A 22,888-nucleotide genomic window follows, 5' to 3' on the forward strand; every position below is an offset into this window, starting at 1 on the left:
TAAGTTCAGTCCTCCTAAATTTTAGGACTTTTAGGGCTTACAGAGTGACCAGCTGTATAGTTTGCACTGTCTTCACTTACAAGCCACCAAGTATGTGCTGTTCAGTTGGTTGTGTAAATTTGAAACCATTAATACCTTAGGCCCTTTATTAGCTAGTATCTACAGTGGAAAAAATGACAACGAAAGTATAGGCAATGAAAGAAAGATATTTGTATAAGTGCTTCTCCACAGTTTGGTCATATAAATCTTATCTCTGGCTTCTCCAACAGGACACGATAACCCAAAAGATATTGCAGTTAGTGGTTGACAGTAGACTTGGTCACATAACCTTCCACCCCTTCAGCCCTTCTGGTAAGGGAGAAGGCATGATTTTGTCCTTAGTTAATAACAAAGTGTGCTCTATGATGGAAGAATGATCAGGGGCTGTGTTGGGGAATGAGATGAGTATAGTCGGAAAAGGCATTTAATTTACTTGCTTTCACAGTATAAATTACAGAAAGCAAATCTCCAACATACTCTTGGTTGGGGGCAAGATGTAGAAGTTAGGATCAGAGTATATCATAGGTTTAAAAAAGTTGAGAGCAGATGGTCAACCTAAATGTATGAGGTATGTCTTTTCTAATAGGTCATCGGTGATTTTTTTTAAGGCAAATAATCCATTTTATTTTTTAATACTTATTATTTATTTTTTGGCTGCGTCTGGTCTCTTAGTTGCAGCACGCGGGCTTCTCTCTAGTTGTGGCACGTGGGCTAAAGAGCACATGGGCTCTGTAGTTGTGGTGCACGGGTTCGGTAGTTGCAGCGTGCAGGCATAGTTGCCCTGAGGCATGTGGGATCTTAGTTCCCCGATCACGGATTGAACCCGCATCCCCTGTGTTGGAAGGCGGATTTTTAACCATTGGACCACCAGGGAAGTCCCCATCAGTGATGATTTTTTTATGCTGCCATTGTATCATATTTCATAGCTTCTTGGCATTTTCAGTATTTTCACTTTTCCATTCCAATCGTAGTCAGCAGTTAACCACAGTTGACCTATTTGTGAAAAGCATCTTAATTCTATTTTAGGTGCTTTAAGAAATTTTAGCCATAAAATTTCTGCTTGTGAAATGAAACAAAAGAACTAGACAAAGATGTCTTAATGTTACACTGGCTATCTCAGCATTTGCATGTTTCTTTTACGTTGCCAAAGGGAAATGGTTCCTTGGCCCCTTTCCTTCCTCTGTGTGCTGGTCTTCACACCCTCAGGTGTAGGGCTGGGTCTGCTGTTGGTGCTCAAATTAGTGACTAGTTTTCCTGGAATATCCAGAAGATGGTGGCAACAGATGTTAAGCCAAGAGTTCTATTGATTTTCAGCCTTTCTTGAGTTATAATGGGTAAAAGCTTATTTCTGTGGTAGGGTGACCGTGACATGGCATCACTTAGATTCTTAATAGAAGCCCTCAGATCTATCTTTCTGAACTAGGGGCTCTTTAGAGTGGGAAATCAGAAAATATGGATACTTTAATTGCATGATTTTAGGTGTACATTTATTTTCCATCCAATCTTTTTTTTTTTTTTTTTTTTTTTTTTTTTTTTTTGCGGTATGCGGGCCTCTCAGAGTTGTGGCCTCTCCCGTTGCGGAGCACAGACTCAGCGGCCGTGGCTCACGGGCCTAGCCGCTCCGCGGCATGTGGGATCTTCCCGGACCGGGGCACGAACCCGCGTCCCCTGCATCGGCAGGCGGACTCTCAAGACCACTGCGCCACCAGGGAAGCCCTCCATCCAATCTTTTGACAAAGCCTATGCCATTTCTTTGATATGTCTGCTAGAGTCTTTTACATGTGGCGAATACAGAATTTCTTTGAATTTTTACAGATACTTTCCGTCAGTTTTTTCCACACCTAATTTGACAAGAATTTTTTAGAGTGAAAATTGGTAGGTATCAAGCAATATAGACAACACATATTGACTAATGCCCATAGCTAGTAGGCTGTTATCTAGGAATGGTTAAAAAAGTTTGGGTAAGACTCACCAGCTTAACTCCATATTCCAACATTTAATTACTCCAAAGAATTATTGTCAAAAAACACACATTTCCCTGGACAGGGAAATATCATACCAAAGGAGAAGGAAATTTTACTTGCACTGGAGAGTTTAAGCAAGCGATGAGGCTCTGTTATAATTAGGCAAGGAGTCAAGTATCAACTACGTATGTGTCAGGTGCTGGGATTATAGAAGACATTTCTTACGTCAACATAGTATAGTGGTAGCTTGAGGTCTTTCAGGTTGCCATCACTGATACCTGACCTCTGTTTCCTGGGTCCCTCAAGCTGTCTTCTTCCAGTCAATCTCTCTCCCTTCCCCTGCCATATATCCGTACTGCTTAACTTCTAAGTATGATTAAAACCTTCTAAAAGTATTCAGGTAATACTAATCTGGTCTTGTTTCTCACCATTTCTTGATACACTAGCTAGTAAGTAGTAGAATTATATGTAAATTTTGGTCTTACTGGTTTCTGAGCAAAAAAAGCAAAGTCAACAGTTTGTTCATCTGAGATGAAAAGGGAGCCCTTAAATGAGTTAATATTCAGTGGAGAATTAGAGTGAGGAAATTTCATTAATTAGGCCTGAGGTTCCAGATGAATAAGTCTTAGGTTCAAGGATGATGTAAAGGGACAGAAAAAGTATGGACAGATGTATTCTGGCCCTCTGGAGTTAGATTTGGAAGTGTTCAATTTCAGTTAATTTCACACTGTTAGGCGTGGAATGATACGTGGTTTACTGACTTAGGGTTGTGGTTTTCAAATTGGAAGGACACACATACTGTTCAACTGAAGCAGTTTTACTTTAAAGTTTTGGCCAAGGGATTCATCTGCTACAAAACACAAGCATTAACATGAATAAGGTTAATTGATTCCAGAGAGGAGCTGCCCTCTCAAACTTTAATATGAGAAGCCAAAAAGACGATTGTACCAAGAGTAAAGCCACACTTCCCACAGAAGCTGATAGTGATACCCATTGGGGGGATTGATTGGGTCTTGAATTTCTATAACCTGGGAATAGAAATGGATGTTATAAAGTTCCATCTTAAACAACTCAGTTACCAGAATTTTATATCCAGCTTAAAGCCTCACAGGGGGAAAAACAATTACTCATAGACATTACCACCTTTTTTTTCCTCAGCAGCCCAGAATCAGGGCATAGTTCAGGTGCTTGAGTTTTGTTTTGTTTTAACCTTCCTGGCCAAGTAGGCCTCCCACATAAAGCAGTCCTATTCTTAACCATAGGGAAAGGCACATGGGTACTCCTATTTATTCCAGAAACATTTGTGCAGCACCTAACACATGGGAAGCATCATCCTTGCTAGGTCCTAAATGCTTAAAGCCAAAGGCATGATTCCACCCTCCAAGAAGCTCACAGTTTAAGAGACAGTGTGACCAAACAGAGTAGTGGTACTTCCCTGGTGGCTTAGGTTACTGAAGGGACAGGACCTAGCCACTAGTGCCAGACCATACTCATACTCAAGTTCCTATCCACACCCATAGTACAAAGGCTTCTCCCAAGTACGTTTTGACCAGAGAACACAGGGAAAAGTGGTAACACAAAGAGTAACACTCTGGCCACACGTGTCCAAAACTAGCTTCTTCCTTAGTCCTCCTGCTATGTCTGCATAAAAGTAGGAAACAGGAAAATGCCAGTGTGCCAGGGACTGTCCTAATTACCATGTATCAACTGATGCCTCCCAATCCCTTAAAAGGTATTTTTATTCTCATTTATACATGAGGAGAATGAGGCATAGATAACTTGCCCAAGGATATGCAGTAAGTGTAGGAGCCAGGATTTGGTCCAGGAAGCCTGATTCTCAAAGCACAAGCTCTTAACTACTGAGCTGTACTGCTATGAAAGCACTGGACTTGAAGTTACTAAGAAAATCACAACTCTGATGTCTGTTTCTCCAGCTCTAAAATGGAAATGATTCAGTCTTCCTCACAAGGTTTTGATTAAATGAAATAAAATATATATACATACACACACATATATCCACACACACTTTGCCTAGTGTTTGGCAGGTTGCAATAAAGTGATTAATTGCCTTGATAAATCCACATAGCTTAATCTAAACTAGTACCTGTGCTCTTCAGAAAACTGGAATTTCTAGCCCTTCCACTATGTGAGCATAAAATAAGTCTGCATCTCAGAAGAGGGCACTTACCTGACCACGCTGGTACCCTGACCTCAGCCTCCAGAACTAGATAAGTTATAGAAGAGCTGCCAAGATGGCAGAGTAGAAGGACCCTAAGTTCACCTCCTCACGAGCAGACCAAAATCACAATTTGCAGAACGACCATCATTGAAAAATACTAAAACCTTCCAGAAAAGATCTTCTACAACTAAAGACATAAAGAAGGAACCACAAGGAGACCAGTAAGAGGGGCAGACTGACAATACAATCAAATCCATACCCCCGAGGTGGGTGACCCACAAACTGGAGAATAATTATATTACAGAGGTTCTCTCACAGGAGGGAGAGTTCTGAGCCCCACATCAGGCTCCCCAGCCTAGGAGTCTGGCACTGGGAAGAGGAGCCTCCAGAGTATTTGGATTTGAAGGCCAGCAGGGCTTGATTGCAGGAGCTCCATAGGATTGTGGGAAATACAGACTTCGCTCTTAAAGGGTGCACATAAACTCTCACATGCACTGGGACCAAGGGCAAAAGCAATAATTCAATAGGAGCCTAGGTTGGACCTAACTGCTGGTCTTGGAGGGTCTCTTGGAGAGGCAGGGGGCAGCTGTGCCTCACCCTGGGGACATAGACACTGGTGGCAGACGTATCAGGGAGGATTCATCAGTGTGAGCTCTCCTGGAGGCTGACATTTTGGAACCAAGACCTGGCCCCACCCAACAGCCTGTAGGCTTCAGTGTTGGGAAGCCTCAGGCCAAACAACCATCAGGGCAGAAACACGGCTCCACCCGTCAGCAGACAGGCTGCCTAAAGTCTTCCTGAGCACAGCCACCTCTACACACGTCCCTAGACATGGTTCTGCCCACCATCTCTAGAAGGCCAAGACCCAGCACCATCCACCAAGGGTCAGACAGAGGCCCCTCCCACCAGGAAGCCTGCACAAGCCTCTAGACAAGCCCCACCCACCAGGGGACAAACAGAAGCAAGAAAACTACAGTTCTGCTGCCTGCATACAGAGTCGGCAAACGCAGGCCAGACCCTGCCCTGGGACCAGCTGGCCCTTGGCCCTTGGGTGATGATAAGGGAGTGCACTGCTGGGACACATAGGATGTCCCCTACAGAGGGCCACTTCTCCAAGGTCAAGAAATGTAACTAACCTACCACATACATAAAAATACGAATAGCAATTTAGACAAAATGAAGTGACAGCGGAATATGTTTCAGATGAGGGAACAAGATAAACCCTAGAAGAAGAACTAAGTGATGTGGAGGTAGGTAATCCACCTGAGAAAGAGTTAAGAGTAATGATCATTAAGATGATCAAAGAACTCAGGAGAAGAATGGATGCACAGAGCGAGAAGTTAAAGTTTGTAACAAAGAATTAGAAAATATAAAGAACAAGAAAACAATTGAAGAATACAATAACCGAAATGAAATATACACTGGAAGGAATCAATAGTAGACTAAATGAAGCATAAGAACCGATCAGTGAGCTGGAAGACAGAGTAGTGGGAATCACTGCCACTGAACAGAAGAAAAAATAATGAAAAGAAATAAGGACAGTTTAAGAGACTGCTGAGACAACACCAAATGCACTAATATTCACATTGTAGGGGTCCCAGAAGGAGAAGAGAGAGAAAGAGCCTGAGAAAATATTTGAAGAGGTAATAGTTGAAAACTTCCCTAATATGGGAAAGGAAACACCCAAGTCCAGGGAGTGCAGAGAGTCCCATACTGGGTTAACCCACATTAGAACACACCAAGACACATTGTAATCAAGATGACAGAAATTAAAGAGAGAATATTAAAAGCAACAAGGGAAAAGAAATAACATACGTGGGAATTCTCTTAAGGTTACCAGCTGATTTTTCAGCAGAAACTCTACAGTCCAGAAGGGAGTGGCATGATATACTTAAAGTGATAAAAGAGAAAAACCTATGACCAGAATACTCTACCCAGAAAGGCTGTCATTCAAATTTGATGGAGAAATCAAAAGCTCTACAGACAAGCAAAAGCTAAGAGAATTCAGCACCACCAAACCAGCTTTACAGCAAATGCTAAAGGAATTTCTCTAGGTGGAAAAAAAAAAGGCCACAATTAGAAACAAGAAAATTACAAAAAAGAAAAGCTCACTGGTAAAGACAAACACAGTAAAGGTAGGAAATCATCCACACACAAAGCTAGCAGGGAGGTTAAAAGACAAAAGTAGTAAAAATCACTTGTATCCATAGTAAGCAATTAAGGGATACACAAAACAATTAGATGGAAAATATACCAAAAACAGTAATCATGAGGGGATGGGAGTATAAATGCAGGGTATCTAAAATGGGGTTGAAATTAAGAGATCAGCAACTTAAAACAAGTACATATATATATAGACTGCTGTACAAGAACCTCATGGTAAAAGCAAAACAAAAATCTATAATAGATATACACACAAAAAAAGAAAAAGGAATCCAAACATAACACTAAAGACAGTCATCAAATCACAAGAGAACAAAAGAAGAAAGGAGGAAAAAAAGACCTATAAAAACAAATCCAAAGGGAGACATCACAACCGACACCACAGAAATACAAAGGATCATAAGAGACTACTACAAGCAAATATATGCCAATAAAATGGACAACCTAGAAGAAATGGACAAATTTGTAGAAAGGTACAGTCTCCCAAGACTGAACCATGAAGAGACAGAAAATATGTTCAGACCAATTAGAAGTACTGAAGTTGAATCAGTAATTTAAAAGCTTGCAGCAAGCGGAAGTCCAGGACCAGATGGCTTCATAGGTGAATTCCACTAAACATTTAGAGAAGAGTTAACACCTATCCTTCTGAAACTATTCCCAAAAATTACAGAGGAAAAAAAAAAATGCAGAGGAAAAAATGAGAAGCCCGTGCATCACAATGAAGAGTAGTCTGCATTTGCCACAACTAGAGGAAGCCCGTGCACAGCAACAAAGACCCAACACAGACAAAATAAATAAATAAATAAATATTTTAAAAATGTAAAAATATAAAAATAAATATTGAGGAATTTTCTGAATAAATAAATAAATTCAATGGTGTCTGTGATAAGAGTGGGCACTGGACCTAGTATACTGAAATTGTGGGTAATTATCAGAACATTTCAACTGTTTCCATTGGTACATTTTCTCTTTATATTTCTCTTTACATTTGCAAACTGCTGATTCATTCCTTTGCTATTTTCATGTTGGCATATCTCTCCCATGCCTTCTTTACAGGTATTATCTCCAAAATGGTGCCTCAGTTGTATCTTCAAAAGGCCATTCCACTGCACTATCAGGGTGGCAGCTTCTAGTTGGTACAGTATGCAATAGGACAGTGGACTCTATGGTTATGCGTCCATTGCCACATCTCCTTTGAGGTAAGGTGGGTTCCTTTGTTCAAAGAGAGGTAGGAACCCTTGCGGGGAGAACACACATTCTGTAAGCTCTCTGATAGTGCCAGTTGAGGTCCTGCAGGCAGAGAAGGCAAACCCATATACAGAATGGGTCAGTTCCAGTCACCAAAGGGTTGGATGGTCTTCCAGTCATTTTTCCTTCCAAGCTCCTGACCAACAAGCCAAGTCTTCTCCCATTGCCCATGAGTTTGCAGATATTCTTGGCTTGGGCCCCTTCTCTTTCCACACAGAGTAAATGGCCAGATGAATTGCCCAAAACTCTACTGGGACAATTTTCCCTTGTCCCTATCATTTAGGGCCATATCTAACAAGAGGTACAGCACAGCAGCCATCCAGTTTTGGCTTGCATCCACAGATTACGTTGACGGGACCAAACTTGAGTTTTCCCCTTCTTTCTAGGCTGACCATAAGGGACACTTCATGCAAACGTAGGGATGATCTGAGGGAGAGGTGCTGTGCAATATTAATGAAAGATATGGGGCTCTGGGCCACCTACTTGTAGCATGGGCCCTACTTATGCCCAGTTCTAGATATATAGCTTATGATAGATTGCTGCTGGGCCTGCTCAACTTATGACCCTGAGGGCCTAACAGAGCTGCTCAAGATGAACAGTCCTGGCCATTTGGTCACTTCACGTCCTGAGGTCAGGTGTTCTATTTCTCCTAGGAACCTTGTATATATAAAACTCCATTGCAGATGGTCTTGCATTGTAATTTTCCTAGTGTATCTTGCCACACAGATCTGTTTCCAGTCATCAATACCTTTAATACCATGGGGGTCTTCTAGTCAGTTATCAACCAATTGGCAAGTGAGTACACTTGCCTCACTGTCTGTACCTGCAGGGGCCTTTCCTGCTCTAGGACCTGCTCAAATTTGGCAGACTTTCATGTCACTCAGTACTCCCAAGTATGGAATATGCTGCCTCACAATCCAAAAATTGTGCTTTTGTGAGAGGTGTAAGGTGCAATATTTTGTCCTTTAATTTGTAGGTGATGGAACGGCATGACCCCAGATCTCTGGATCCCTAGAAACTTCACTGATGGGGTAGACCCACATCAACCTGCTCTAACAAATGTATTACTTGACTCAGCAGCTACAATTAGGGCTACAGCTGGGTTGAGTTTGCAGTAATCTTCAGTCTGGTTTATTGTAGAGGCCAGAGGAGTGAATTAAATGGGGATATTATGGGAGCCACTATCTCTGCACCCTTTAGATTTCTAAGGGTGGTACCAATCAGGGCGATAACCACCCAGCACATGATATTTGATTTACTATATTGACTGGGAGGAGACAGTTTCAGAGACTTTCATTTAAGCAACTTAGTATTTCCCACTACAATAGCTCCTACCTCAGGCCCAGGCACAATGGGAGAGGACTGCCGACTTCCAAGTACGTCTGTTCCAATCATAAAATGCATGTGGAAAGCATGTGGAAAGGACCACTGGGCAGGTCCTGGACCCAGTGGACTCACTGTGAGTCAAACCTGGGCCAGGACTCTATCCCTGGCCTCCATGTGTTCCCAACTCTAACAGAAGGACAATGTTGACACTTTGAATATCAACGTCAACTTAAATCCTGTATCCAAAAATCTTCGAAATGTGTAGGTAATTCCCAGTGTATGGTTACTTGGGTAAATGGCCCTAGATCCCCATGAGGAATCATTATCATACACTCTCGCCAGGGTATTGCAAGGACCTCCTCCTAGAACTTGATTTCTTTTATTTATTTATTTTTAATTAATTAATTTCTTTTTTGGACACGCTGTGCAGCATGTATGATCAGGGATCGAACCCGTGCGCCCTGCATTGGGAAGATGGAGTCTTAACCACTGGACCAACGGGGAAATTCCTGATTTCTCTTTTAGTGAGTGTGGCTTATTAAGGTGGCTGCCCTCAGCCTCATCATCCAGCACTGATTTGTAGAAACTGAGCAATACTTGCTGACTCTTCACCAGTCCTGGGAAGGCTGTGTTCTATGAACCACTTCTATAGTTCTGTGGGGGCAAAACCACCCAGCTGCCACTCTGGTTTTGCTGCTGGTTATGATAATATTATCCACCTGTTCCTGATCCTTAACCACCCGACCTCTCATTTTAGTATCTATTATGCTTGCTGCTTGCTATACGTGAGGCCAATTCCAGTCATAGCGTCTCCCACTGTCAGCCCTTGCCTACAGAGGACAGCCACCCCTGGGCTTCCTAATGACACTGGAGCCCTTTTGTGCAATACATTATTTTTTCCTTTGGTAAAGGGAATGTCTGCCATGTTCATCCCCAGAGCATACTCAACTGGGTTTTCTGCCCTTACACAGTATATCCAGTCTAGAATGCCCATTTCTCTGAGCCTTGTGTTACCTTCCACCATCCATCCTGGAATTTGTACTTCATTTGACATGGGCCATCTCTTACTGCCAGCTTCCAAGAGCCATCATAGCAGCAGGTGAGCACTGTCTCCCAGGGTCCTTGCTGGGGAGTTAAAACATGTATCGCAGGACAGGGCTCTCCTAAACCCCCCTTGAGCCGGCATTTACAGGATCCGGTCTCAAATGTAGACTAATACCAGGCCCAGCTGGTATAGGTTAGCCGAGTGCTGTAGCTGTTTCTTCCTATAGTCCCTTTGGTCCCTTAGCAGTTTCCTGGCAGGCTATGTGGTGACTTGACTCTAGATATTGGTCTGGCAGCCAGAATGGAGATCCTGAAGGGTGTGTGTGTTACCCTACAACACAGAGGCATCTGCAGCATCTTTAATCAAGAGGAGTGCTAGTCTCCAATAGGGAGGACTAAACCATCTCAGCAGGCCCCGAGGATTTTCTTATAAATTTACTTACTTACTTACTTATTTATTTTTAGCTGTGTTGGGTCTTCTTTGCTGCACACAGGCTTTCTTTAGTTGCGGCGAGCGCGGGCTACTCTTCGTTACAGCGCACGGACTTCTCATTGCAGTGGCTTCTCTTGTTACGGAGCACGGGCTCTAGGTGCTCGGGCTTCAGTAGTTGCAGCATGCAGGCTCAGTAGTTGTGGCTCACGGGCTGTAGAGCGCAGGCTCAGTAGTTGTGGTGCACGGACTTAGTTGCTCCGCGGCACGTGGGATCTTCCCAGACCAGGGCTCGAACCCATGTCCTCTGCATTGACAGACAGATTCTTAACCACTGTGCCATCAGGGAAGCCCTCTGAGGATTTTCTTCATCCCAAGTCTCAGGATCCTGTTTTTTCCCAGCCTTGCTGGAACTGAGAAGTCAGCCTCCTCTGGAATGCTACTTTTTTTTTTTTTTTTTTTTTTTTGGAGCACAGGCTCAGTGGCCATGGCTCACAGGCCCAGCCACTCTGCGGCATGTGGGATCTTCCTGGACCGGGGCACGAACCCGTGTCCCCTGCATCAGCAGGCGGATTCTCAACCACTGCGCCACCAGGGAAGCCCTGGAATGCTACTTTTATAATTACGTCCTCAGCCTTATCCTCAACGTCTTCTGCCCTTTGGCTGCAGAAACTAAGCTGTTGCCAAAGAGGCCTTTGACTTTCTCACTTCACCTTCAACTGCTGATTAATGACCCCAGTCTTTCATCATCTTTCTCAGAAAGAGGCATTGTCCTTAAAATTGGTTCTTCCCCTGAGCCTCTCAAAAGCTTGAGATATTAAACCTTCCAGTTCATCCTCTTCCAACACAATCCCATCCCAATTCACCATCAATGAAAAAAAATTTTTGGAATATAATTGCTTTACAATGTTGTTAGTTTCTGCTGTATAACAAAGTGAATCAGCTATATGCATACCTATATCCCCATATTCCCTCCCTCTTGCACATCAATGAAAATTTTAACCACTGGCCATTACAGCTTGCCAGGGACTGCTAATGCTCCACATACCATCAGTGATAAAGTTCTCCTTGCCTGGTAATCCACAGCCAAAATCTCTTTTTAGAGTCGTCTTCCTTAGACCACTGCTGGCACCCGCTGTGCTAGATTGAGTTTCCTGGGAAACACACTGAAATGTAGATTTATGTGCGGGAAGCTCATTGGGGGAGTGCCCTCTGCATCAGTATCCATGGGAGAGAGAAGCTGAACTGCGATGTATCAATAGTTACAACAAAGGCCTCGGTTGATTCTATAGGCAGCTCCCAAGGTAGGATGGGTCTGGGCATTCATACCCCTACACTGGTCAGTCATTGGATGAGGGCTATTATTTGTCTCTAGGGGAGGGGCTGAGGCAACTATCTTCAGCTGAAAGCAATGCCTGGAGAGGGACTCACCTGAAAGCCATCAGCCACCAACACTCCTAGCATCTGGGGAAAGGAGTGCCTCGGCCAGAAAGAGGATCTGGATGACGTGCCACAGCATCAGCTACGATGCGCTGGATGTTGTTTCAGGTGTTGAGATACAGCAGGGAGTATAGCAGGAAAAAACCTGTGTTTTTTTCTATATTTTAAATGGAGTACACAAGGAAGGCATCACTGTGCAGGCAAAATTGAACAAAGACTTGAAGGAACAGAGAAAACAAGGTATGTGGATATTTGGGGCCGCGTGTTCCAGGCAGAGGCAACAGCAAGTGCAAAGCCTGGCTTGAAGAGGGAGTGTCCCTGGGTGTTCAGGAACATGAGGAAGCCAGAGAGAGGAAAAGGGAGAATAATAATTGTTGAGGTCAGAGAGATTGGGAGTGAGGAAAGGAGGCAAATTGTAATAAGCTCTGAAGGCCATTGCAAGGGTTTTTGGCTTTTACTCTGAGTAAAAATGGAAAGCCATTGGAGAGTTTGGAGCAGAGGAGAAACATGACCTATTTTTAAAGGATTGCTCTGGCTGTGTGTTGAAGGAGGGACAAGGATGAAAACAGGCAGGCCAGTTAGGAGGCTTTTGCAATTATTCATGCCAAGGATAATGATGAGTTGCGGACAAGGGCAGGTAACAGTAAGGGTGGTGAGAAGTGGCTGGATTCTGGATATAACTTGAAAAATTGAGCTCAAAATCCATCTGTTGACGGACTGAATGTGAGTTTGAGAGAGAGAGAGATATAAGACAAAGATGACTTCTAGATTTGAGGCTCAAGCAGCTGAATGGATGGGGTTGCCATTAACAGAAATGGGGAAGACAGCAGGTAGAGCAGGTTTGAAGGAGTTGATCAAGAGTTCAGTCTTAGGCGTTTTGAGTTAAGTGTTTATTAGTAAAATGGAGATGTCAAGTGGACAGTTGATGTATCAGTCTGTAGTTCAGGAGAGAGATCTGGAGAGACAGACAGGATGTCATCATCCTAGAGATGGAATTTAATGATGTGACTAAATGAGATCAACATAGAAATGAGAGTAGAGAAGAGATTCAAGGACCGAGCCTTGGATGCTCTAATGTTAAGAGTTTAGGAAGATGAAAAGAAACAAGCAAAGGGAACTAAGAAAGAGTAACCAGTGAGGTTGGGGCAGGAGGCATGTGGTGTCCTGGAAGCCAATGAGGAAATGTTTCAAGGAGGAGGGAGTGATCTACTGTTTCAAACGCTACTGATGGCTGAGTGAGAGGAGTGATGTTTTGGTAAATCACCACTGGCGTGGATTTGATAGAGGATGGAAGGAAAGCAATTGGAGACAATGAATACAAACAACTCTTCTTCAAGAAATTTTTGTTGATTTGTTTTGCGGTGGGGAAAACTGGATTCAAGACAGAGTTTTAAGATGGGAGAAATAATGTTTGTACACTGATGGGAAAGATCCAGTAGAGAGGGGACATTTGATATTCAAGAGGAGAGGATTGCTGGAGTGAAGACCTGATGTGGATGAGAGAGGATGGGGTCAGGTGTCCGAGTGCAAGCGTTGGTCTCTGAAAAGAGTGCTCATATTTCATCTATAGTAACGGGAGAAGAGGCAAAGAATATGGCACAAAAGCTGGAAGGTGGGTAGATGGGTGGGTGGTGGGTACTTTGGGAAGTTCTCTGGATTGTTTCTGTTTTCCTCAGCTGAAAATGAGAATTAGGAAGACGCGTTGGAGGTTTGGGAAGAGATGAGAAGGTTTCTAGGCCTGAGATAAGTACCCAGTTGAAGTTTGCAGTCATGAATTTCAAGTGAGTAGTCATCAAGGTGTGTGTTGCTCTTTAGCCATATATAGCTGCATGGGTACAGGCGTCAAGAGGTAGAGAGGTGAATGTAACTTAGGTTGGCACTCAGCCAAGCAAATGCAGACTAGAGAGGGGGTCAAGGGAGCTGAGAGTAGACTTGAGGGACTCACACACCTGTGTTAGTGCTAATTATCCTGTTACGTCAGCTAGGCATCTATGCCTATAAAAATTATACCTGGCTTATACATCTTGCAGAGATTGAGAATAACTGAATCCCGTTCAGGGTAGAGTGCTAGAGCCATAAATTTTTGTAGCTGTAGGGATGGCAAGATAATATAGTCCCTAGAGGTGTCTCCACTTTGGCTTTCCCAGTTCAAGTCTTCCTGGGAGGCACAGCAGGGTGACCCATCCTGTTCTTCCAGAAGGATTCCTGTCCCTCTTTTGCCTGCATATCCTTCCAACAATCCCTATCCCTTGGTCTTTGTTCCACATAGCTGAGAGAGCCTAAGAGAGAAGTTTCAGTTCCCCTATTGTAAAATTAGTAATATTGGTAGTTGTATAGTTTTCTATTGTTTTTTAGAGAATACATGTTTTCGTTTTATTCTATTTTGTGAGTGGAAAACCGCAGTCATTAAATATGTGAACTTTGGTGTCAGGTAGACCATGTTTTGAAGCCCAGGTGTTTTTTTTTAACATCTTTATTGGAGTGTAATTGCTTTACAATGTTGTGTTAGTTTCTGCTGTATAACAAAGTGAATCATCTATATGTATACATATATCCCCGTATCTCCTCCCTCTTGCATCTCCCTGCCACCCTCCCTATCCCACCCCTCTAGGTGGTCACAAAGCACCAAGCTGATCTCCCTGTGCTATGTGGCTGCTTCCCACTAGCTATCTATTTTACATGTGGTAGTGTATATATGTCAATGCTACTCTCTCACGTAGTCCCAGCTCACCCTGCCCCCTCCCCGTGTCCTCAAGTCCATTCTCTATGTCTGCGTCTTTATTATGGTCCTGCCCCTCATGAACCCCAGCTTTAACACATGCTATCTCACAAGTAGCAGCTAATTTCTAATGTGATTTCATTATAGTTAATGGAGAGAAATACAGACTCTCTTACCGTCAAACTGCTCTATTACCAGGGCTTCTTCTTACACATCTGAAGTGTCAACTTCATGTTTGGATGTCAGGGTTCAGAAACATGTTTTAGATTTGTATGGAATATCATAAAGGATGGCTAGCATAGGAGGTAGGGGTTTGTCCAGGTTTGTATTGGTGTTAATCATTCAGATATATCTGACGACAGCAAACTTCCCAAGGGTTCCTACTTAAGAGCTCAGACTTTGTTCTCCAAAGTCATTGGGCCAAAACAACAAACAAACAGAAAACAAACCAATAATTGTTTCTGACATATTCAAACACAATAGAGAAATTTGATTATGTTAGACGTTGGTAATCACATGGCTAAAGGAAACAGATGGAAACACAATGCTATTGCAGTTTCCGATTCAATTTAAATAATTGTTGGGTTCCCACTAGGAACTCAACACTGTGCCAAGCCTGGGTTAGGAGGGAGGGATAAAATAGGGCTCCTGAGCTTCCCTGGTGGCGCAGTGGTTAAGAATCTGCCTGACAATGCAGGGGACACGGGTTCAAGCCCTGGTCCGAGAAGATCCACATGACGCGGAACAACTAAGCCCATGCGCCACAGCTACTGAGCCTGCACTCTAGAGCCTGCGAGCCACAACCGCGGAGCCTGCGTTCCTAGAGCCCGTGCTCTGCAACAAGACAAGCCACCCCAATGAGAAGCTCGTGCACCGCAACAAAGAGTAGCCCCTGCTCACCACAACTAGAGAAAGCCTGCGTGCAGCAATGAAGACCCGATGCAGCCAAAAATAAATAAATTAATTTTTTTAAAAAATAGGGCTCCTACTTTCAAAAAGTATATAATTGAGTTTGTGAGGAAAAGGTTTACATTCATGTTATTACATCAAGGGCAGTATACACACATATTCATATTCATCCTGGGCTAAATGTATATATATGTATATATATATGTGTGTGTGTGTGTGTGTGTGTGTGTGTGTGTATAAACATGAATTTAAACATTTTAAAAGCCCAAAAACGTTAAGTTAGGGATTTTTGCAAATATTTTCTCAATCCTCACAACTGCCCTTGTAGAGATTATTACTTCTTTTTGTAATTGAAGTATAGTTGATTTACAATGTTGTGTTAATTTCTGCTGTACAGCAAAGTGATTCAATTATATATATATATACATTCTTTAAAAATTCTTTTCCATTATGGTTTATCATAGGATATTGAATATAGTTCCCTGTGCTATACAGTAGGACCTTGTTGTTTATACATTCTATATATAATGGTTTGCATCTGCTAACCCCAAACTCCCACTCCACCCCTCCCCCACTCCCTTCACTGGCAACCACAAGTTTGTTCTCTATGTCTGTGAGTCTGTTTCTGTTTCTTAGATAGGTTCATTTGTGTCATATTTTAGATTCCACATGTAAGCGATATAATATGGTATTTGTCTTTTTCGTTCTGACTGACTTAGTAGGATTATCTCCAAGTCCATCCATGTTGCTGCAAATGGCATTATTTCATTCTTTTCTGTGGCTGAGTAGTATTCCATTGTGTGTGTGTTTGTGTGTGTGTGTATACACCACATCTTCTTTATCCATTCATCTGTCGATGGACATTTAGGTTGTTTTCATGTCTTGGCTATTGTGAATAGTGCTGCTATGAGTATTACTCCTCTTTTACAGGTAGGAAAACCGAGGCTTATAGAAGTTAAATGACTTGCCCAAGATCATGCAGCTCAAAAGTGAGAGTCATGAAATCAGTCAATACCTTTTATTTCAAAGTCAAAGCACCTGCCACCTCAGCAGAAGTGCTGAGTCATCAGGAAGGAGTGAGATCAATTATTATGATGGTGCTGTGAGGATGGCTGTACATGAATTAGCTTTTTAAATGTAGTCAGTAGTAACAGGTCATGCTTTCTAGCCTCTTTCTGTGCTTCCTCGTTGCTCACGTCACCAAAGGCTCTTCCCCTGCTTTGCGCTCAAGACCCATCTCCCCCACCTCCCCGCAACATCTTTGGGGATTTCTCATCAAGGTCAATTCTGCAGGGAAAATCTGTGTCAGCTGCTACCTCATTTATTTATTTAGTTGCAACAGGTGGACTCCTTAGGTGCAGCTCGCAGGCTTCTTAGCTCCAGCATGTGAACTCTTAGTCGCGGGATGCATGTGTGATCTAGTTCCCTGACCAGGGATCAAACCCAGGCCCCCTGCATTGGGAGCTCGGAGTCTTAACCACTGTGCCACCAGGGAAGTCCCAGCTGCTACCTTTGAAGGGCACAAATCAATCCATTAACTCAAGCTCTTGAGATAGATTGACTACAGGAGGCTTTAAAAAGTCTGGGAGGCAGTTGGCGGCAGTAGCGGTGGTTTGGGACTTTTCCTTCTCTGAGACGGTGGAGTAATTGACTTGTGGGAACAGAGACTGCACAGAATGAGGGCATTTCTTCAAAGACCATGAACTGAGGTGTGGAAAGGGTCATATCCTGAGCTGATCTGGAATCAAAAGGTGAGTCAGTCGGGCTTCCTCCTAAGAACACACCTTTCCAGCCAGCAGACCAGGCTGGTGAGCTCAGGCCATTGCAACTCATGTTCTGAGAACGGCCACGTCACCTCGTGAGCGTGACAAGGTATCCAGGAATGAAGACTCATCCCTTACTCCTTTGGAAATGGCTTGGCACCGAGGCAGAACTGGAGGGTCACTTGACTCTGTACTGGAGTCTTTGAAGCCAGGCAGACGTAGGTTGAGATTCTAGCTCTGTGCCCCCTGGAGAAGCTACCTAATTTCTCTCCTGCTCAGTTTCCCCATTGGCTCAATGGGGATCATAATAACTTACCTTGAAGAGTTACTGTGGTTACCAAACAGAATACTGTAAAAGGCCATCCCACATCCGACACTAAAGAGGTCCCACTGCTGTTATTTTTCTTCTCACTTTCAAGCCTCCAGTATCTCTGCCAGGTGCATATCTGAATAAGTAGCCTTGTCAATCCTATGTCCCTTTCCTGTTCTTTAGAAGGTAAGTGCTCCAGGAAGAGGGCGGCTCTGCGTGTGTCAGTGATGCCAAACAGCCCTGTGAGAGAAGGGCTCCATGGAAGTGGCACTCGTTAAAGGGGAAGCAGCACCGGCAGGGCCCAGCTGTGCAACCTGGGGAGAGACAGTTCACCTCTCTGGGCCTCCGTTTCCTCAGCTGTTCCCTGGGGGAAACCATAGCTGCCCTTGGTTTCCATATCACAAGATCGGGTTAATAATACCTGTTCTATCTAAGGTGGGGAGGACCTTGCTCTTCCCCCCACAGCAGGTATTTGAATGAGAAAATGTTTGCCTCAGGGGTGGGACTGGGGAACGGGGAAAGGGGGGCGGGCTGTAGGGCGGACCCGCTGAGAACATGGCAGTGAAAGTCCTCTGCAAACCGTGCCATGTTGGACCCAGGCAGAGCAGTCCCAACCTCTGAAGCATGTTTGCTGGTGCTTTTGTTTTAGATTCACAGGTGCGGTGAATCTAAATCCTCTGAGTGCAAGGCCATGGCAGAGAAAGGCTCCATGGGCAACAGCATTAACCTCCCCTACAGAGACCTGGCCTCCGAGGTGACCAGGCGCCGAATCACCATGACCATGAGGTATTTCCGGGGTCTCTGGTGGGGGTTAGGATGGAACATAAATGCTGATCCTTACCAAGTGCCGTAAAATGCCTCCAGACGCTGGTTTATGTAAATGTATTCATCCATTGCAGCAAGGCAGATTTTACAGATGAGAAAACACTTTGTCACCCACTGTGGGAAACAGACCCTTGTCACGTGATCCTTCAATAGGCAATGATAAGGGCGCTGGAATGAACTTCAGGTCAGTGGCTCTTGACTGGGGAGTGAGCATCACTTTGATAATCAGCTGGAAGTTATGATGTACCTTCTCAGTATAAAAATGCATGACTTTGCAAAGTTTGGGAACAGCATAGACTCCCCGAAGCTTGTCCTCATTCCCAGCTAGGCTGTAAGCTCCCTGCAAGGACTGCTTTTCTCCTTCATGACTCTGCACCTGGTGCCCAGGACTGTGCTAGCATGCCCTTAGAAAGGGGAGGCCTCAACAGCTTATCTGGCGCAAAGGAGAGGGTTTGCCTGCCTTGGAGTAGTTAGCTGCCTGAGCTGCATGCTGGAGTTCTCAAACAAGTCCACTGCCTGACACCTTCCCCTGATTGTAGGCTCAGTGGATAAAATACAGGATACCTAGTTAAATCTGAACTTTAGATGAACAACAAAAAGGGATTTTTTTGGCCTAAGTAAGCCTGTGTGATATACTTACAGTAAAAAAAAAGTTGTTTATCTGAAATTCGAATTTAACTGGGCACCCTGTATTTTCTTTTGCTAAATCTGGCAAGCCTATGATGGCCACTGTGGGATGCTCTGCGCTCTCTCTGGTCTGAGATCCCCAGATCCAGTCAGGTGCCCAAGACATCTCATATATAAAGAAAGATATAAAGAAAACATTAGGACTCCAATTTATATGAAAACTGAGCTCTATTGAAATTGATGTTTGGTTGGATGCTGCACCTTCCCTGTGTGTCAGTGTGTGTCAGGAGGTCATGTGTAGATTGAGACTTTCCAGATGGGAGGACGGGAGCTGCAAAGCTGGAGGAAGGCCAGCTTCACTGGACTGCTTCACTCACTCACTCGCAGCAAATGCCAACAGGTTGCAGTTTGTCTGTGTGGGTTAAGTGGACTTATAAGTTATTGTGTCTAGTCTTAATGAATGCAACCCTCAACAGAGAAAAGTGGCCTAACAAATTTCTGCCAAGAAACCTGGGTTGAAGTCATTCTAATAATGCAGATATGAGTAAACAACAATTGGCAGAGCTGACACTTTTGGTCTGAGTTCTGTGGGTATAGTATGAGCTTAAAATAATGATTTTATGAAACCTGACAAGTTGGCCCAAAATAAAAATTATTGATTTGAAATAGGGACCTCCGTCCAGTTTGTTCACAGTGCTTCTTGACTTTAGAGTTTGTTGGGATGTAAGATATTAGTGAATTGATTTTAAAAATTATGTACAATTTCTTAGTTAATATAGGTATGGAGTTTTAAACCTTTACAGATGGGGCTGTGTGGCAAATTTGACACCACTGGTTAGACTGTGGAGTGGGCATTGTCTCCAGGGTGCTGTGGTCACTATGTTCTAAAATCCACTCAGGAAGGAAGAGATCCCACAGTTCTGGGACCTCTCCTAGCTTCCTTCCCTGTTAGCCCCTCCCCCCATTCCCCCACATCTCCGCGGCAACGTTAGGGATCAGCTCTGACTGGGAGATGCAGCAGTGAATTTGTGATCAGGAAATCTGAGTTTGAATTCCAGTTCTGTATTTTACTGGCCATATGACCCGGGTAAATCGCCTTCTGTCTCAGCTTCCTCAGCTGAAAACCTTAACAGTGGTGAGCTGTCGTTGAGAATCTGAATGTAGTTAGTTAGTTTCTAGTTAATTTCCAAGTCCCTAGACCAGAGTAGGTGTTCATTCAGGGAACAGTTAATTCTGAATCTCTAATCACTTGACTGGCTAGTCCTATTTCCTTGAAGGCAGGGTTTGCCCAGACCTGAGTAGAATGGAGATGCCTGGTGCATTCTAGCAGAAGGGAAGGAGAACCTGGCAGGCTGGAAGTGAGGACAGGGGGGCAGGGGGTGACTAGGCAGAAAGGAGAGCTGAAGTGAGCCTAGGCTGAACTAGCCAGAAAATAGCTGGTATGCAAATAAAACATTGAGAGAGAGCCTGCCCTGGGCTGAAACTACAGAGAGCTGGCTGGTAGGGGTGGACCCCAGCTACATTGGTTCCGTGGGGACCAGTGGAGATGGTTAAATTGTCTCTGAGAAGAGCTGACACGTGAAGTGTAAATAGAGTGTATCTTATCTTTGCCAGGTGATGGCTCTGTAAACGTGGGTAGGTGAGTCAGGATGTCCTCCAAAATGCTGTATGCTCTTTAGGTGCTGGGATCTGGGGGTTCTTTTAAAAAAATCCCATCTTTAAATGACATTCAGTGTGCCTTTCTTCCCAGAGAAGAGAGATTTACCAAGAAAAGTGATGAAGCCGGGGAGATACCCTCAGATATGGATTTGGGACAAGCTCATCCCCCTAGTGCAGCTGGCTCCGAAGTACCCCCAGCCCCACCTCCTTCTCCAACTGAAGACTCCAAAGTTTCCTTCTTAAGCACCTAAAACATCAGTCATTTTGAACTAGACTTTGACAGAAAACTCCAAAAAACAGTTTCCGTGAAGTCACTGGGGTTGGCTTTGAAGACTCTCTTGGAAAATCTTTGTTCTTTCTTTCCTAGTTTTCTTCTCCTACAACAACTGTTGAGCATTGTTTATCCTTACTAATGCACTTAGAGTAATCTTTGGTTTCTCAAGCCAAGTCTCTGATGTCTCTGTTTGGTCTTTAATTTATGCCACACGATAGAACACTTATGGTAGTCAGTTGTATTTGAATTAAAAAAAAAAAAAAAAGATCAGGCCTCAGTGTTTGTTACTAAACCTGGATGAGTGAAAATCTGAATTTAAAGATATGCGCTCCAGAGAAACCTGAGGGGTTTGGGTTTTCAAACCTCAGCCTGGGACATGACAGTTTTGTGGCCTTTTGTGACATCTCCTGGGCTTGGACTGGGCTGCATTTCACATTTATGGACGACATTTTCAAAGTTTGTTTCTTGGAGATTTAAGTGAATTTCAAACTCTAACAGAAGAAACTTAACTTGAGAAGCAGCCAAGTGCAGAGTGGCTTTGTTAGGGAGGAGAAACATACTGCTCAGATCTCATGCTCAAGACTCCCCTTCTAAGGACCCACAGGACTCTTCTGAAGAGTCAGAAAGCATTAAAGAGGTGATAATTCAAATCCACTTCTGGGAAATGTCCTTAGCTGCCGTTGGGGAAGGGGACATTTCCTCCTCTATTCCTCTTGAGTTCTGGTGGTAGGACTAATGGTAAAATTGACACAAGACAGATGAACAGGAGAAAGAGAAACAAATTTTAGTTCATGTCCATGGAGGTCTCATGGAATTGGGACCAAAGAAATGGCCAAAGCAGGCAGTTTTTATACTTTTTAGACAAGGAAACAATACATTTGTGAGGAATAGGTAGGACCAAGAAATTTAGGTTTTGGGGTGCTCAATTAATGAAGAATCTAAACAGAGTTTGGGCTTGGAGTAGTAAATAAAAGAAGTAACAAGATTTGTTTACACAGTCTTCTCAGCCCGAATTCTCTCTCTGACCATAAGTGTGTCCGTTTATGTGAGAGATTTACTTCCTACTTTTAGGGTTAGACAGAAAGGAGGGTTAGAGTATTCCTCTTGCATTGGCCGTTTCTTAAGTAACTTATTTAAGATAATCCATACACCATGGAGGCACATTTTGGGGTGGCCTGCCCTGGCCCCCAACAGGGCCATCTTTTATTGCATTCACTTCTTCAGAGTCCTTGTGGACGTTCTCCCTCCAAGCCCACCCTTATGTGTGCTCAGATGCCCTCCCCACAGAGTCAGCGGGCTGTGCTGTTGATGCAGAAGTCAGGTTCCTTCTTGTGGTCTGCTGCCGCAGCAGTGAAGCAGGGGGAGCATGCCTGGAGCACCTGTCATCCCCAGCTGGGGGCTCAACACACACATGACCTCATCCTCAGTCGGATGAGAGAACAAACCTGCACCGTCCAATGGGGTAGCCACTAGCCACGTGTGGCTACTTAAACATAAATTCATCAGAATTAAATATAAAATTCAGTTCCTTGCACTAGCCACATTTCAAGTGCTCAATAGCTACATGTGGCTGTCGGCTACCATACTGGGTGTTACAGATATAGAGCATACTGTCGTTACAGAAAGTTCTATTACCACTGGAACAGAGGTTAAGTGACTAGTCTAGGGTCACACAGCCAGTTAAGCATAGAATCAATGAGGAAAAATGGTGGGAAGGGGTACCCCTTGAGGTAGTTTTATTTCTGATTGTTTCTGGGCAAGTTCCAGGATATTTTTTCTGTTTATTCATGTGTTCAAAATATTAAGTACCTACTGTGTGAGCTGGACACTGTTCTAGGGACAAATTATTATTATCTTTTGGCTTTGTTAAATCTTGGTCATGAGTCTATTTTTAACATCTTCATTGGAGTATAATTACTTTACATTGTTGTGTTAGTTTCTGCTGTATAACAAAGTGAATCAGTTATAC

At 43.7% G+C, this 22,888-nt stretch overlaps 1 protein-coding gene across 1 annotated transcript; it reads left to right on the plus strand.

Annotated features, from left to right (window-relative positions):
• The first annotated feature begins 18,171 nt into the window (after window positions 1–18,171).
• MYOCOS (myocilin opposite strand) lies at window positions 18,172–20,896 on the plus strand. Its single transcript, XM_028488136.1, has 2 exons — window positions 18,172–18,320; window positions 20,737–20,896. The coding sequence occupies exons 1-2, from the start codon at window positions 18,226–18,228 to the stop codon at window positions 20,894–20,896; spliced, it is 255 nt and encodes an 84-aa protein (XP_028343937.1). The 5' UTR covers window positions 18,172–18,225.
• Window positions 20,897–22,888: the final 1,992 nt, after the last annotated feature.

This window comes from Physeter macrocephalus, chromosome 4, assembly GCF_002837175.3.
Source record: "Physeter macrocephalus isolate SW-GA chromosome 4, ASM283717v5, whole genome shotgun sequence".
Lineage (NCBI taxonomy): Eukaryota > Metazoa > Chordata > Mammalia > Artiodactyla > Physeteridae > Physeter > Physeter macrocephalus.

What these genes read in the sequence shown, in the direction of transcription:
- MYOCOS (XM_028488136.1), top strand. Translation starts at nt 18,226, where the DNA reads ATGGCAGAGAAAGGCTCCATGGGCAACAGCATTAACCTCCCCTACAGA. An exon ending in CGAATCACCATGACCATGAG is followed by an intron (nt 18,321 to 20,736) that starts GTATTTCCGGGG and finishes CTTTCTTCCCAG; the next exon opens with AGAAGAGAGATTTACCAAGA.